We start from the raw sequence: 16,618 nt of genomic DNA on the forward strand, positions 1-16,618 counted from the left end.
GCGAATGTACGATAACTATTTTCAGTTTATTTTGTTCTTTTTGTTGCAACTCGCAAAAGTTGAATTTGGTCTTACATGTTTGTGGAGTGATATATTTTATATTAATCTATATTGTTAAATTTTTAATTTTTTATAACTATTTCGATGACATACAAACAACGAGGAGACATCTCCTCGAGAGATGAAAATCCATTTCCATCGCTTATTATACTCGCTAGAAGAGCATTGGTATGATAGTACTCACATGTGAGGGTAACCATACCTTGGAGGTGATACCACCTCTCTGTACCATAAATACCCCACCCAACAACAAAATCTTGTGTACATCTACACCACAATACCGTACCCTACATCTCTCACACAGGTAGCAGTAGTAGCCAGCCAGTAGTTACACACGCGCTCTGCTCCGCTCGCCTACCCACGATTCCAAGGAGAAGAGCGCCTCCCGCACAGCGGAGCGCGGCAACCGCTGACCGCACCGCGCGCCAGCAATGGAGTCGTCGCGGGGGAAGCCCGGCCTGAACGGCAGCGGCGGCGGCGCCGCCGCCTTCGACTACAGCAGCCGCCGGGGCTACTACACGGGCGCCGGCGCGGCGCTGCCGCCGTTGGCCGCTGGTTCCAGGGCGCCGCCGGTGGACCCGTGCTGCGTGGCTCTGCGGGTGTTCGTCCTGCTGGGGACGCTGGCGTCCGCTGTGGTGATGGCCGCCGACCGGCAGAGCACCACCGTCCAGATCGCCGCCGGGGAGGAGCTCGCGCCGCCGCTGCGGGTGCCCGTCACGGCCAAGTGGACCTACTCCTCCGCCTTCGTGTAAGTCTCTCTCTACTGCTCCATTGATTTCCATCCAAGCATGTGCATGAACACTGATATATGATGCGCCTACAAAATTAGTTTCTCAATTATTCCAGTACACTGCCGCTCTTTAATCAACTGCAGCCACTCCTTAATTCACCATATCAGTTGCAGCTAGCATGATCATTTCTCTCTTCTCTCTACTACATCCTTCTTGTGTTTTTGTTCTCTTTTGTTCTGTCTGTTCTTTCTCTCGTGTGTGATTACTCTACTTTGGTGATGCAACAGTAGCTAGCCCCAGTGACACACTCATTACATAGGACAAAGTATACAGGGAGTACACATATGTCATGTAGGTTTGAAAAAAAATGGGTCCAAACAGGCACATGCATGTCTTGCCAATTACACATGACCTGTATTCCAATTTCCAAATCCCGATCTACTTCTCCCTCACAATTCGAAAACAAAACAAGCTCTTTCTTGAATAATTTAAGTCTCATTCTCCAGCATAGAAAACAATCAAATTAAGCACACATGCATCTTTATTATTAGAGCAAGTTTAATAGTATAGCCAACTACTTACTCGTCAATTTATACAATAGTCACTTATAAATATATACTAGTCTCACTTGTCATATACATATTGCGTCTTACAGTCCGTAGACCGTGCTACAGCTAACTATAAATTTGTAACTCGCTATTTTTTTCTCTTTTATTTTTTCAATATTTGTTTCGTACATGCTCTTAGCCTCTAGTGAAGTGTTAGCGTCATTATGTGCCTGTACGGTAGATCTTTCCGGGATCGATTCCGAGGAAGGAAGGAAGAAACGGAATGGTTTTTTTGAGGAGAAAGACGATGACACGCAAGAAGAAATGTCTTTGCATGCATGTCCTAATTGCTAGTACTCCTACTACTACATTCCATTCTCTGCCGCTGGCCTCTGCTTTAATTCCACACGTCCAAACAAGGCGCCTTCTGTTTCTCTCTCTCTCCTACCTAATTAATGGAAAGAACTTTTATGATATGCTACAACAGACAAGGATGCCACAACAGATACTACTATATAATTAGGGATTTTCAGGATGCTCTACTTTCTTTTTTCTTTTTTATGCTTGGTAGTACTCCTGTCGGTTTCATTAGTAATCTGATGGTGAAATTTTTCAGCATCGGAATAATATATATATAGTAGAATGCATGCATGCATGGCTTGTTTAATTAATTAACGATTGATATATATCTGTGTGGTTTCAAAGTTGTTTCCTTGAAATAATTAAATTATTTATGCAAATTACGGTTCTTGTAGTATACTACTGGAGAATTGATCTTTGCTGGGTCGGCCGAAAACCACATTTTTTCTAATTATTTCGCTCAAAACTAAAGATAACCATATTTAGTCCCGAATTCAGGGTCCCAGTTTACAACCCGGGACTATAGAGGATTGCAAACTGGGACAGAAGAAGGTTTATCCACCAGTGGTAGTATTTGATAGTAGTGGACACACTGATAAGCTGAAGAAAACCAAGGACAGAATTAGACAAGGACAACCCAAGCATTGCCACCAGCAGCCTACCACTAGTACCATCCACTTCAACTCCTGTTGCCACCTTTACCCTACACATACAAATCACGTTCTATTATTGCTAGCATCGTGGCAAACCTTGAAACCCTATTTTTCATTGACGTGTTCATCCATGGATAGACAAAGAGATTTCGCAAATATTTTTTGGTGTTAGTGTTCCTACTATTTTTGAAAGTGATACACAACCATGGCTTATCGCCAATCTATGCAAAATTATGGGAGTTGGTCATGTGGCACTGTGGGTGACATTGTTTGTTGATAGCAGCAGCAGCCACAGAAAATTTCTTTCCTTCAGCTTAGAAAACAAAAAGGAAATTTGCACATTGCACGACACCAAAAAGGAATCGACGATTTTCTACTCTCTTTTTTTGCATTATTTCCCGGGGAAGAAAAACGAATGGTGTTTGCGGCGCACCACGTGGCTCATGCACCATTACTGCAGAGAAAAGAGAGGGTTGCACCTGGCCATGCCATGTCCATCTGCATGCCCAGTGGGCCCAATCCAAAACGCAATTGCAACGTGGGCCCCCCGTGGTGATCCTGATGAGGAGAGGCCCAAATTAACGACCGTTGATTTGGCCTTTACAGAAAGGCGAGAGAAATCGATACGGATAGAGATTTGGAGAAGGTAAAATGGATATGATGCTTTCTTCGTTATCAAGATCACCACCGTAACACCGTTTATTCATCCATCCAAGGAAAAGAAAATGCTCTACTATATCGGAATATATATAATATATATCCTTTAGTACAGTTTAATCCCAGCCATTGCAAATGAGTAGTAGTAGTGGTCGTAGCCATCGAACAATCGCCATTACTGAAAGATGCATCTTATCCATAAATTAGATGGAGCCTGGACTGGAGAACAGGAGACCGATCGACGGTGTCCGTCCATTGATCCTCATCTTAATTGATCTTCCATCAATCATGCAAGCCATGCCAGTTGAGTTGCGTGCAAATGTAGCCTACGTTAATTCGGATGGTAGGAGCAGTGTTTGCTGCTTGATTTGGGAAACCAAAAATTAACAAAGCGAATATAAACCACCCGTTTATAATTTCCCATAGTTTGCAAAGCTACCTAACTGTACTACTCCCTTTGATCCCCTGTTTCTTCGAGAAAGTCTTTTACTTGTGCAGCTAGAGATCAAACGTGCATGCACGAGCGAGCGGTGTCTCGATTTTGCATCGAAAGCGTCACGCCAAGAACGATGTTGAATAAACGATAAAGCGTGACTGTGACGGTTATCTATCGGCCACATCTTTTCACTTATACTCATACTTATCAATTAAATTTTAAATTGAGTTGATTTTTGGTTTTTTTTATTGAAGTTTATTTTTTAAGTCAATACTTTTATATCACTATATATATATATATAAAAGTTTTATTCATAGATTATTTTTTGTTTACAAATATGCTCTGTTTGGCTTATTTCACGAATACACGGTGGGGCCGTATACGATGGCTTCATGCGACGAATGCACTGAACATTCGAGAGGGCACGCACTCGCTAATGGCCGTCGATTTCAGAATTCAGGATTCCAACCCCGGCCTGTAGCGGACGAACTGTATCCGAGAGCTCGACTTGCGTAGCGTGCAAGATTCTTCGAAAATTTGGCCGAAAACATGAACAAATTTCTCGAATTCACGCATGCAGGTACTTCGTGGTGGCGAACGCGATGGTGTTCGCGTTCAGCGCGGCGGCGCTGGCGGCGGTGCGGAGGCGGAGCGCGGTGGTGCCGGTGATGGTGGGGGACCTGGTGGCGATGGCGCTGCTCTTCTCGGCGGTGGGGGCGGCGGCGCAGTTCGGCCTCCTCGGCGAGCGCGGCAACGCGCACGTGAGGTGGGCCAAGGTGTGCGACGTGTACGGGCCCTTCTGCGAGCGCGCCATGGCCGCCGTCGTCGTCTCCCTCATCGCCGCCTTCGCCGACCTCGTCCTCCTCATGCTCACCATCCTCACCATCCACAAGGCCTCCTCCTACTACTAGCCATACTCTATTTTGCTTTGCATGGGTCTTCGATATGGATGTCATGTGTGATTAACTGATTTGATGATTATATTGAAATTATTAGTCAATTAGAGGCAACAGTGGTCGTTACCTCTGTCAGTGATCACCGTGAGATGATGCCTGCCTGCCGTCTAAATTTAATCGTTGACATGTTCACTGAAGTAGTAATTGAGGCTTCATTTATTAGCTGTAAGGTGAATTTGAGATGAGTATAAAAAGAACTGATGGCTTAAAAGAAAATAATACAAAATTTACAATGTTGTAAGGTGAATTTGAATTGAGGCAGTGAGGCTTAATTTATCTTGGGGTGAATTTGAGATGATTATGAAGGAGGTGTAGGCTTAAAACTACCCTGCAGGAATTTGGCTTGAGGAAAATTAAAAAAAAAGAATTATGTGTTGAGAGTGGGATTTGAACCCACGCCCTTTCGGACCAGAACCTTAATCTGGCGCCTTAGACCAACTCGGCCATCTCAACTTTTGTGTCTATAAATCCAAAAAGTTCTTTAGATACCCTATGTCTATTATTCACAGCATCTTTTTCAATTTACCAACCGGCAACACGATACGTAACGTGATCCTGTCCAACAAAACATTGGAAGTTTGGAACATTCGTTGATTCGGTCATCTTTAACTCGGTCAAGAAACATCAGCAGCGATACATACACCACCCATACAATTGTCTTTCTTTCAACTTGCCGACAATGTTTTATGCAATCCTAGTATTTTGTTCAGCATTTTCTGTTTTGGCATCACAACTGAATACTCAGTACAGTCCAGTCCAGAAAGATCACCGGTATAATTATACAGTATACATGGACAAGTAACGATCAATCTGATTTTTGATAAATGTTATGTCAAACCTTCACCGTTATTCCAAACTCTGAACTTGGCCTGAAATTCGGCAGGCCATGGAGCGAACAGAATCACGAATGCAGGGAGATCTTGACTCGAGAGGTCACCGTCTGCTCGTCGAGGCAATAGAGGGCATCGATGAGATGCATCCTGAGAGAGGCAGGTCCCTTGGCGCCAGACTCCATCCCGATCTCCCCGGCCAGACCAAAGACAGCGAGGGCGCACGCCGCCACGGCCATGACGTCGGAAGGCTCCTCCACCACCGCGAGGAAGGCCGCGATGAGGGCCGTCGCGGCGCAGCCCGTCGCCGTTATCTTCTGCATCATGGCCACGCCGTTGCTCACTCCGACCACCCGCTCGCCGTCGGTGACGTAATCGACGGCCCCGGACACCGCGATGACGGCACCGGTGGACCGTGCCAGTGCTTTTGCATCTTGAAGGGCGTCCCCTGAATCATGTGTACTGTCCGCGCCCTGCAAAATCGATGGGAATTGATTGGAACGTTGTATACATTATACTGGTATCAATGTACTAGTGAATTGTTTTGGTTAGACAGTCAGTTTTGATTCTTGAAAGAATTGAAAGATCAATCTGACATTAGCCAGTCATGGATAATAATCAGTAGTAGGTTAGTCGCTTTGGATAATAATCAGTCATGGAACGGTCTGAACTCTGGAGTAACAAAAACAGGTGCATCGATTGGGATTCAGATTGTGAGGACAGCAGAGAGGATTTATTTTCCTCATCACAATCCATTTTTAATCCATTTTCTAAAAAAGAAATCACAATCAAGTTCAGAAAATTGTTAATCGCTGCACTCTTTTTTCTTTGCATTAGATAGCACGAGGCAGTTCACAATCAAACCAATCAAACCAATCCATCTCAATCTTATCAATCAAGATTTTTTATTTTCTACAACTTGTTCGGATGGGTAAATTAAAGCGAAGACAAAATGGTTGCAATAATAAGCGAGCAAAGCTAGAAATGGTACCTTGAATGTGGAGGAGGAGGAGGAGGAGGAGGAGGAGGAGGAGGCGGCGGCGGCGAGCGAGCGAGAGGCGAGGGCGAGGATCTCCGACGCGTTCCCCCTGACGACGGCGGGGCGGAGGGCGAGGAGGGAGAGGCAGGCCTCCATCCGGAACTCGGAGGCGCCGGCGGCGACGGGGTCGAGCACCCAGGGGCGGCCCGCGGAGGCGGCGGCGCGCATGGAGGGGAGCCAGCCCTCGGACAGCGTGCCGACGTTGACGCACACGGCGTCGCAGCGCGGGGTGAACTCCGGGACCTCGCGGAGGGAGTGGACCATGGCCGGCGACGCCCCCGCGGCGAGGAGCGCGTTGGCGGCGACGTCCATGGAGACGAGATTGGTGACGCAGTGCACCAGCGGCGCTCGCGCCCGCACCGCCGAGAGGAGCTCCCACGCCCGCCGTCCCCACCACGCCGCCGTCCGCTCCTCGTCCATGTCCTCGATCCGGCGCGACCGGAGGTGGGGAGTCTCTGAGGAATTCGATGGCGGAGAAGAGGCGAAGTGGGAGGGGCACTCGGCGCGGCGGCGGCGGCGGACGGCGGGCGGCGGCGGTGTCGAAGAGGGGAGGACGGTGGAAGCCTGGAAGAAGAACCGTCGAGTATGTCGTGTTCGCGGCGCGGCGCATCGGGAGACCTCTTTTGCGCTCAAGTGGGGGATGGATGGATGCAAGAGAGCCACGCGTCCGAATCCGGGTGCCCAGCTGCCAATCCGACGGCCAGCCTAAAGGTCAGGGTTTATAAAGAAAGGTAAATTAGTTTCTATGAATTTCGTGACTTTGACTGTGTTTAGTTGTTTTGGGAAAAAAATTAACGTATACGGATACACATTTGAAATATTAAACGTAGACTAATAACAAAACAAATTATAGATTCCGTCTGTAAACTGCGAGATGAATCTATTAAGCCTAATTAATCCGTCAATGTTTAATGTAGCACCACATTGTCAAATCATGGCGTAACTAGGCTCAAAAGATTTATCTCGCAATTTACATGCAAACTATGTAGTTAGTATTTTTTCGTCCATATTTAATGCTATATGTATTAGTCCAAATATTTGATATGACGGAAAAGTTGGAAGTTTGAAGGGAACTAAACACAGCCTTTATTTTTATATATACCATCAAAATGATCACTTTGATACCCTAAGTTTCCACCATTACTCTTCATGATATCTGGAACACTTATGTTCAACTTTTTTTTCTGTTCTTTTTTTAAAAGAGCATTCGAAAATCGCTCCCTTCACATAAGCGAAATGACTGATAAAATCCAAAAAATGTTAAAAGAATAAAATAAAATATGGGTCCCTACATGTTATTCTCTCATCCCTTATATTCACCCGATGGTTGGTAACAGCGATATGCCCAGCTCTAGTGAGCTATGAAAAAAGAAGAGGAGGAGGTGAGGGGATCTTACCAGCACGAGTGCAAAAACGAATAGTGATGAATGGTGGCCAATGGCGGCAAAAAGGTGGTGAGGTCCTACAAGTTGTCATCAACATGGCGACTCTAGCAGTTTTCGGTAGTGGTGCCAGTGAATGAGCTAATAAGGGAGCAAAGAGCATAGTGATACTAATAGTGATGTTAGTCACAAGCAGTAGGGGTCCATGACATGAACAATCATCAACTAGAGTCACTTGGTGAAAGTAGTGTCTAGATAACTCGGGGCCGTGAATGAGGGCAGGAGGATCGAGCGGAGGTCAAGAGGGTGCTATTTAGAGTCACAACGTAGGCCGAGATCGTACTGTGGTCATGATGCGTTGCGCGAGGTGAAAGTCCCGGATGTGTTGCCCCGTGTATCATTTCTCTTTTGGATTGTTAGGAAAATTGTCACTTAGTCGTACTAAAGGTGCATTTAGAAGTGGATCTTTATTGGAGGTGACGGGTAGGAGGGGGCGCTCACCTATCGATGACTTTTTACCTCATGACTTGAATGGACGAAGAAAATCCAATGACCCACACATAGCCATCGCGAGGAGAGAGAGAGAGGGGAGTGGGTCGAATTTGGCTAACCAGCGAGGGAGGTGTTTTATTTTATTTTTCTTTGTACAAAATTCGAAATATACTCTTCAGTTTGTTGAGATTGTTAATTTGCTACGAAAATTCAAGTAAAATTACAATAAACATTTTAAAGCATGGTGAATAAATTTCTTAGGAGCTTGCCAAATATAGTTCATAACCTAATGAATGGTGATATAGCGCCACATCCATTACTTTAGCATCTTACTTGTTTGTTTGACATGAGCATTTGACTCCTGCTCCTACGTGGGTACCTTTTTCCATGTTCTATGAAAAATAGGTGTAATAATGTTGAACGGTTGATTGTGCTAATCTAAAGGACCTATGGGCTGTTTGGTTTGTTGTTCAAACCAACAACACTGAGAATTTGGCTACATATCAAAACAATATATTCACATGTTTTTTTTAAAAAAATTGGCGCTTCCAACATTAAACAAAAGCTTATAAGCAAATGTACTGATCTTTTAACATGAAGGAAACAGAATGCCTATGCTTCACTAGAATTTTGGTATACATTTTTTCCCCAACGATGCATCCTATTTTATATTAAACAAACTTGAGAACCAAGCAATTTTTTCTCTATTAGTACAACCTATAACAACAAAATACATGTATACTTCAATGCGAGGGCCCCATATAGTAGGGTGGGTCAGCTGACCCATCTTGCCAATGGCGTACCTCCTGACCTAAAGGAGAAAATTGCTATTGTGACCATATTCAAACACGGGTTTCGCCGGAATGCCATCCTGCATTTTGGCTTCACTGAATTGCCACTTTCAAGATATTCATGTATGCTAGATACTATCATAGATGAAAATGCCCTTCAATTCCTCTTCTCCCTCCACGCCGAATGTGCTTGCCTGTGACCACCGAACACCATGGCCACCATCCTGACTCACCGGCGCTAGCATGCGCTCCACTGCCACCAGCTCAACCCACTGCTGCTTCTCTTCCCCCTGCCAAACCCTAGCTATGCCGCCTAATTAAAGCCACCGCCACCATACATTCGTCGTCATCCCGTGACCTCCATATCCATCTCTCTCTTTGGTGGTCCACAGGCTGTGGCGCCCTTCACAGTCACGGCGATGCAAGAGGAATGAGGAAGATAGAAGAGCCGGCTTATACAGCTGGGTGACACGACGACGGGGTGCCAATGATGAGCTGGCTAGGCGTGATGTACCTGTCCGTGTCTCTCTCCGGCAACATGACACGACGATGGTCCAAGTCGGTGATGTGAGGCCACTAGAATTGAAAGAGAAAGAGAGCACGAGAGGGACATTTCAGTCCATTCATATAGCATAGGGTATTCTAGCGTCTAACATTTGTTTGAAATTGGCAATTTAGCGAAGCCAAAATAAATGATGGCATTGCAATGAAACTCGTGTTAAATTTGAAACTTACAACAATTTGCTCTTCAATTCTTGATCAACTCTATCATGGTGAGAATGGGACCACCATAAGAATGAGGTCACTACTTGCTTTTAGCTCCTAGCGGTAACGCACAAGCTCTGGCACTGGCCACAACTACTAGCTTTCAAGCCGCCAAGTGTTTGTGTTCTATGCTTTGATGTTGTATGTCTTCTCAGTTTCTCATAATATTTCTGATGTGATGAATAAATGTTATATATGTTACAAACATTATTTATTTACTATTTATTCTTCTTATGATGTGTATGTCTTATCGTAATTCACGTGATCTCAATATAAATGCCTTGCGTGTCTAACCTACCTAAACTTTTAGGTGTGCTCCGCCACTGCTTCAATGACACATGACATAAGAGTTACTCTAGACCTAGTATCTTGCCATGAACATCTTGATATTACGAGGAAGAGAAAAACAAGCACACTCTGTTCATTCATAGTTAAAGGCAAAAGCCAACCCAATAATACTAATATTGTACATATCGAATGTAAGCAATATTAGTGTTAGGAAGTAAATATACGATAATGTGTGTGGAGATGGGGAAGGAATTGGCATTGATAGTTAGTGATGGTTAGATACCTTACCTACACAGAAGGACCTCCAAAATGACCAAGCTACCTAACATAAAACATATATAAAAGGAATGAAAGAGAAAAAACCTCCTCTACTACTATTGTTGTTTCTTAGGCCATTCACGGTGCGCCACCGTGTCGTGTGGATTCATTGTGCCACGTAGGATAGATGTTGTGGTGGAAGAGAGAGAAGGTGGGGGACCATCGCTTTCTGAGGTTTCTCAGGTCCAAAGGAATAGCCGAGTTCCTCACCTGTAAAATAACTGGTGCCAGGCATAAGCGGAGCATGTGCAGGAACGCCGCCGTTCTGCTGCCCCTGTGACCTCGCTGCCTCAACCAGAAAAGAGAGGAGATACCCTCACCACCCACCGGAGAAGGTGCGATGTCGAATCGACGGAAGCCAGCAATGAAGTGGAGGAGCCGACGATGGAGTTGATCTACCGCGTCGCCACTCGGCGCGCCCGATCTGCGTTGCCGTAGCCGACGTCCGGAGAGGGAGAGCAGTTTGAGCTTGTCTCATTGCTAGATTTGCGCTGCCGAGCTTGCCGCCAACCTCGTTGTCTTCTCCCGCTCCGCACGCGCCGAGCTTGTTGGCGTCTCCCGCTTTGTGTCGCCCACCTCAAGGCGGCCCCGCCGACCTCGTCCCCCGCTCCCGGCTGCCAACCTCGTCGCCGTCTCCCGTTCCGTGCCGCCGACCTTGAGGCGGCCACACCGCTGCCCCATCGAGCTCGGCTTCCTCCGAGCGATCTGCGCTGCGATGGAAAGGCAGTGGGGGAGAGAGGGACGGTGGTGGCCATAGGCGTCGATTTCCTCTCCGCCCAGAGTTGGGGGGAGGGAGGTGCGGTCGTGGCTGATGGCGGTGGCGTCATTGATGATGCGAATAGTGCAATAGTGGCTAACGGAGAGACGACGACCCGATCTGTCCGGTGCCGCTAGGGCGCTCGTCATTGTGCAGCCGGGGGAGCTCCTCGACCGCGGACCTGCCGCCCTTCTAAGGTTCTCCGCACTGAGATGGTGTTGGCGCCGATGCCGGCGGGGGTTGAGATGAGAGCGAATCAAATGATTGGAGAGGGTAGGTGGGGAGAGGTTAGATTTTATATTATTGTGTAGATTTTAGGGTTTTGAGTGTAAACTTTTGGATTACTTTAAATTTAAAGATAGTAGAGACTGTAATGCAAAAGTATATGTAGATCCCACAACAGGTTGCTTGCATCGTGGAGAGCGTGATTTCAATGTGCTTCATCCTATTTAGCACCCTTAGGTTCCTCATATGAGTAGCTTGTATTGCTAATGGCCTTATATAGTTCATTTGATCTATAACTTCTAAGCAGGGTTGATACTTTGGAATATCTTAAAATTTCTGCGGTAGACTTAGGATCAAAACAAAACCAATAGAATAAAATATATCCATGGAAAAGATAAATTCTTTTCAGGTTATTAAACACATGGTAGAAGAACCGGACCCAAACTGACTCCTGTCTCGCTCGTCTCGGGCGGGCCGGGAGGTGACGAATCCAACCCCCGAGAAACCCCGGCCAACCACCACGCCGCCGCCGGCGCCCTCCTCCCCACCCCCTTCCCCTCCACTCTCCAACTCCATTTTTCCTTCTCTTCTCTCGGTTTTTCCCCACCTTAGATCTGGACGGGCAACCACACTTCCGTCGTCCCTCCTCCTCTGTAACTCCCCCGATTTTCGTTCGGGATTAAAAATCATTTAATAATGCATTTTCTAGAAATTAAATAAAAATTTAAGCAATTTATTCAAGTGAATTAATGGGAGAATTAAAATTTTCCCTGAAAAATCTTTGGCCGAGAATATTTTGTAATATTCTTTGTGCCCTAAAATATTCTCTGAAATATTCCCGTGAATTTTTGGAGCTCAAGAAATAATTTTAATAGCACCAAGATCATTTAATCAATTAATTAAAAAGAAAAACAAATATAAACTCCCCTCCTCCCTTTTGGGCCCGGCCGCCCTCCCCTTCCCCTTTCTCAGCCCGTCGGCCCGCTCGGCTCAGCTCTCTCGGAAAGTCTAATTTTCCTCCCCATGTGGTTTCCTCCCTCTCTCTCCGACAGGTGGGACCCGTGGGCCCCACCTGTCATCCCCAACCTTCGGCCTCCCAGGCCGGCAACTGCCATGGCCGCCCGAGCCGCCCACGTCGCCGCTTTCCCCACCCACCTCCTCCACCGCGCGCTCCAGCCTGGCCGTGGGACCTCGCCGCCCACGTCCCTGCTCTCCTCCCCCATTCCTTTCCCCGCAAAACCGGCGCCGGATTGGCCCCCACGACCCCACGCCGCTCCCCCACTCCGGCCGGCGATTCCGCCCCTACCGGCCTCGATCTCGAGCTCCCCGCGCTATAAAAATGCTCTCCAAGTCCTCCTCTTCCATTTCCCCAGTTTTCCCGAGCTTCTCGCGCAACGTACCGCTCTCCCCACGCTGCTCCCATCGCCGCCGCTCGCCACCGCCGCTACAGTCGTCGCCGTGCTGTGCCGCCGCCACCACCGGCTTCGCCGTGCCTTGCCGCACCTCGGCCCCCGCTCCGTTTCCCCATTTCATCGCCGGAACCACCTCCCCACCGCGCTCCCTCTCTCCACCACTCACCGATGAGCTCCGGCCGCCGCTCCTCGCCGCTCCAGCCACCGCCAAGCCGCACCCCCGCCACCGTCGGCTTCGCCGCATCGCGTAGTACCCCAGCCTCTGCTTCGTTTTCCCGTTCCACCGCCGCATCACCATCTCCACCGCGAAGCTGAGGACGTCGCCACGTTTGCCGCCTTCGGCCGCCTCTTACCGCTGTTCCCTGCCACCTCGCGCCGCACCACCGCCTCTACCGCGTTCGCCGCGCCCCCCCTGTACCCCGGCCGCTCTTCCACCTTCGTTGGAGACCACCGAATCGCCGCCGTCGTCTTCGCCCCGTGGAGTGCCGCTGCCTCCCTCTGCTCGAGCCCCATCAACCGCCCCTTCGTCGCCGTGCCCCTCAGTGAGCTCCGCCGCCTCCCTCTTCGCCTCCTCCGCTCATTTTTGCCGCTCCCCGGCCGCCCCCTCGCTCGCCGGGCCGGCGCCGCCATCGCCATTGCCGTCGTCGTCCTTCCCGCGTCGGTGAGCATCTCCCTCCTTCTCCCCTCCCTTTCTTTTTCTCTCTTTGCCCGCCGGGCACCGCATGCGCGTCGCCGCCGTGCCTCAGCACCGCTCGCCGTCGCGCCGTGCCGCGCCGTGCCGCTCCGCCGCCAGTGTCGCCGCCGGTGGCCGTCCGGCCGCGCGCTGCCGCCGCCGCCGCCTGGTCGGGTTGGCCGGCGAGCCAACCCTCCCCTCCGCCTTGCACCTCCACCATGGACTCGGTCCACGGTGGGCTAGATCCTTTTGCCCGCTGACGCGTGGGGCCCACTCATTTGGTGGACCCGGTCCAAGCCCACACCTTCTTGACCCGCTAACGCGTTGGGCCTGCCTGTCGGCGCCGGCGCCCCTTGCTGACGTCAGCGAATGCTATTTCCTTTGAAAAAATATCCAATAATTGCGCAATAAATCGAGTTTAATTATAGAAATCCATTTAAATGGCTCAAAACTTCTAAAATTCATATATATTTCATTCGAACTCCGAATTGGGCCATTCAACTTGCAAAATTCATCTAGAATTGAGCTCTACATGTTTGTTTACTTTCCATGTACTGTTTCCTTGGTTTTTATTAGAGTTTTTCCTCGTTTTGCGTGCTAGCGTGTAGAATCCGTTGTTTCGGAAGATCGCGGTCGCAAGGATAAGAGTTCGGAAGATGTTTGAAGAAGCAAGGCAAGTCACACATTCCCCTTGAGCATTTTGATCCTAATTTACAAATGTTTTATCGTTTGCAAATAAGTATGCATGTTTTGCTAATTACATGGGATCAGGGTTTACCTATCTGCTCGCTTGTGTCATGTGTACTTGATATCTGTCCTTTGTCAGCCTTGGGTGATAAATCGACTAGCTTGTGTTACTTTGATGACCTAGCTAGAACTATATGCTTAGCCATGCTTATTTACCACTAGCTCAGTTGATGGGATAATTGCAGTATTAGACATGTTAGTATCATGATGAGCTGCGTGCTCGAGACATCTGGCCATGTTTCATGGTCGTAATTATCCAACTAAAATACGACTGAATGGTGGGCTATGGGTGCATGGTTTTGCTGGTCGCACCCATGGCAAATAAGGACCGGTTCGCGGGATGCACTGGAAGACATACAACGCTTGCCACAAGCGGGAATGGGTAACTGCCTGACTTGAAGTATAGCTTTTCTTTGGCTGACGCATCCAGGTAAGGGTGGGCGTGATGGAGCGGGGCGGGCCCTGTGACGGCCTCTGTCGCTTCCGGATTCACCTAGGCACGAGAGGGGACTGCCCGCTGCCTGCTGGGGGTGGGGGTGAAACCTGAGGTGTGGTGTGCTTGGTCAGAGCGGGTTATATGAAGGGTCTTGTCACAATTACTCGACATGGTGATGTGTCCGGCCGGGCACGGTGACATGCCGGTGGATTGTGTCTTGTGGGTACAGTTGTGCACCTCTGGCCAGAGTAAAACTATTCGAATAGCCATGCCCACAGTTATGGACGATCGACCAGAATCACCGTGATTAGTCTCACACTTAATAAATCGACCCAATGCACTGTAGTTCAGGTGGGTTGGTTGGGCCTGTTCAACGTGGTGTAGCGTTGATCAGTGGAGATTTAATATTACTTTAATTACTCAACAGTTTTACTGTTTTGCTCAATAAAATGTTTTACAACCGCCTTCATGCAAATAGCCACAAACCGTCCTTGTATGCCCTTGCACGTCTGCATTATTGGTGTGGCTTGCTGAGTATGGTGGTTGTACTCAGTCTTGCTATTATTCCCCATTTTCAGAAGTGTAGTGCTTCTGAGCTGAAGACGAAGTTAGAGGACCAAGGCTCAGACCCTAGTTGAGTTTTTGCCTGTGGAGTGGAGCTGAAGCCCCGCTAGGATTGCCTTTTTCCGCTGCTGTCGTTCTCTTTTGGTGTGAGAACTAAGTGCCTCTTCTGTAAGTATTTTACGCTTTATTTATCGTTTTGTGTACCCTGGCTGGTCCTGGACAGGGATTTAATACACAAAATAGTCTGGAAATTTGGGCTACCCCTCCTACCTCTCTCCCCTCGCCGGAGCCGGCCACGGGTCATCGGAGCTAGCCACGGTGCTTGCCGCTGCACGAGTTTCGCCGCAAGCTGGTGGAGTAAGGTCAGCGGCCAGATCCGGTGACCTTGAGGTGCGCTTGCAGCAGGCTTCAGGCAAGCGAGTGCGAAGACGCTGGTGACGGCAGAGTGTGGTGGCCGGCAGTGGTATCCGGGCCCAACGCTCCTAGCTAACGGCAATCGGATACGCTTTCCTCAAGGCCGGATCGATCACCATCCCCTCTGCCGTCGCCAGCAACAGCAAGTGCCGACTACCTTGTCCCCCCATCCCCTTGGTGGTATCTGTTCGTCGGCATCAGGAGCTCCACCATCTTTCTTGTGTTAGGGAGATGGTGTCTTGCCCCTCTTCGTGCGCCCTCTCCCTCCCTCCGGTTCATGTGTCCTTGAGTTTTGTGGCTAGTCGCTAGCCTTGCCATGACCTTTCGGCACCGATCCTTCGTTCCTAGAGTTTGCTAGTGTCTTATCCCCTCTCTGAATCTCAATATTGGCATGCTACTTGATCGATGGCCTTGGTGTTTGTTAGAGTCTGTGCTCTTCTAGCGGCCAGCTTGTGCCCTCCCCGGTTGCTATTGTAGGTGTTCTTCCACCTGTGGGACTCCCTCCTCTTCCTTTTCCCTTTTGTCCAGCTCCTTGCTTGTCTCCATCCTCTTTCTCGGGATGTCCTTGACTGCATTGTCCAGCGAACCTTCCACCTTTGAGGTTTCCTTCCTTCAAAGGGCGTTGGAGAGTGTTGCACTAGTAAGCAATTTGTTAAAGCCTAATTGAAGAAGATTTGACGCGGGCGGCTTTTGTGGCCGCAACCTTCAGTGCCCCTTCCCCCTCTGGGGCTTCCTTTCCCCGAAGGGCGTCAACGGGCGCTGATCCAAACATCAACAATACTAAGTTTGATTTTTGAGGGCTTATGCAGGTGGTCTTCTACTTCCACAACCTTTCGATCGCCATCAATCCAAGCCGGCCTAAGCGTGGCAGATTGGCCCTCCGGTGATGAATCTGGTGTTGCAAGTCTCCATGAGGATTTGGTTGTTGTTGAGCTAGTGTGCTTGCTTTAGGTTGTTTAGGTTTTTGGCTAGGTATTTTGTAGGTGGCAAACATATTTTTTTATTCGTTTGGGAAGGTTATCTCTGTGTTGTATTCTCTCATCTGTATTCCTCGTGTATTCTGTGTTTCTATCCTCCAAGGCAC

The 16,618-nt window shown here is 48.6% G+C and overlaps 2 protein-coding genes and 1 non-coding gene across 3 annotated transcripts; 1 reads left to right on the forward strand and 2 right to left on the reverse strand.

Annotated features, from left to right (window-relative positions):
• Positions 1-319: 319 nt before the first annotated feature.
• Positions 320-5,017, forward strand: LOC127760292 (CASP-like protein 1E1). The gene is made up of 2 exons (XM_052284533.1): positions 320-808; positions 4,026-5,017. The coding sequence occupies exons 1-2, from the start codon at positions 492-494 to the stop codon at positions 4,354-4,356; spliced, it is 648 nt and encodes a 215-aa protein (XP_052140493.1). The 5' UTR covers positions 320-491; the 3' UTR covers positions 4,357-5,017.
• Positions 4,774-4,854, reverse strand: TRNAL-AAG (transfer RNA leucine (anticodon AAG)). The gene has a single exon. It is a non-coding gene; the product is annotated as a tRNA-Leu (tRNA).
• A 138-nt stretch (positions 5,018-5,155) lies between the features above and the next one.
• LOC127760291 (hydroxyethylthiazole kinase) lies at positions 5,156-6,970 on the reverse strand. Its single transcript, XM_052284532.1, has 2 exons — positions 6,223-6,970; positions 5,156-5,704 (listed from the first exon to the last, which is right to left on the reverse strand). Exons 1-2 carry the CDS (start codon positions 6,688-6,690, stop codon positions 5,303-5,305), a joined length of 870 nt encoding a protein of 289 aa, XP_052140492.1. The 5' UTR covers positions 6,691-6,970; the 3' UTR covers positions 5,156-5,302.
• Positions 6,971-16,618: the final 9,648 nt, after the last annotated feature.

This window comes from Oryza glaberrima, chromosome 1 (genome assembly GCF_000147395.1).
Source record: "Oryza glaberrima chromosome 1, OglaRS2, whole genome shotgun sequence".
In the NCBI taxonomy this organism is placed as follows: domain Eukaryota; kingdom Viridiplantae; phylum Streptophyta; class Magnoliopsida; order Poales; family Poaceae; genus Oryza; species Oryza glaberrima.

Excerpts from the sequence above, each read along its gene's own strand:
- LOC127760292 (XM_052284533.1), top strand. The coding sequence starts at position 492 with ATGGAGTCGTCGCGGGGGAAGCCCGGCCTGAACGGCAGCGGCGGCGGC. Across the intron at positions 809-4,025 it reads ACCTACTCCTCCGCCTTCGT|GTACTTCGTGGTGGCGAACG; the intron begins GTAAGTCTCTCT and ends TCACGCATGCAG.
- LOC127760291 (XM_052284532.1), bottom strand. The coding sequence starts at position 6,690 with ATGGACGAGGAGCGGACGGCGGCGTGGTGGGGACGGCGGGCGTGGGAG. Across the intron at positions 5,705-6,222 it reads CCTCCTCCTCCACATTCAAG|GGCGCGGACAGTACACATGA; the intron begins GTACCATTTCTA and ends TCGATTTTGCAG.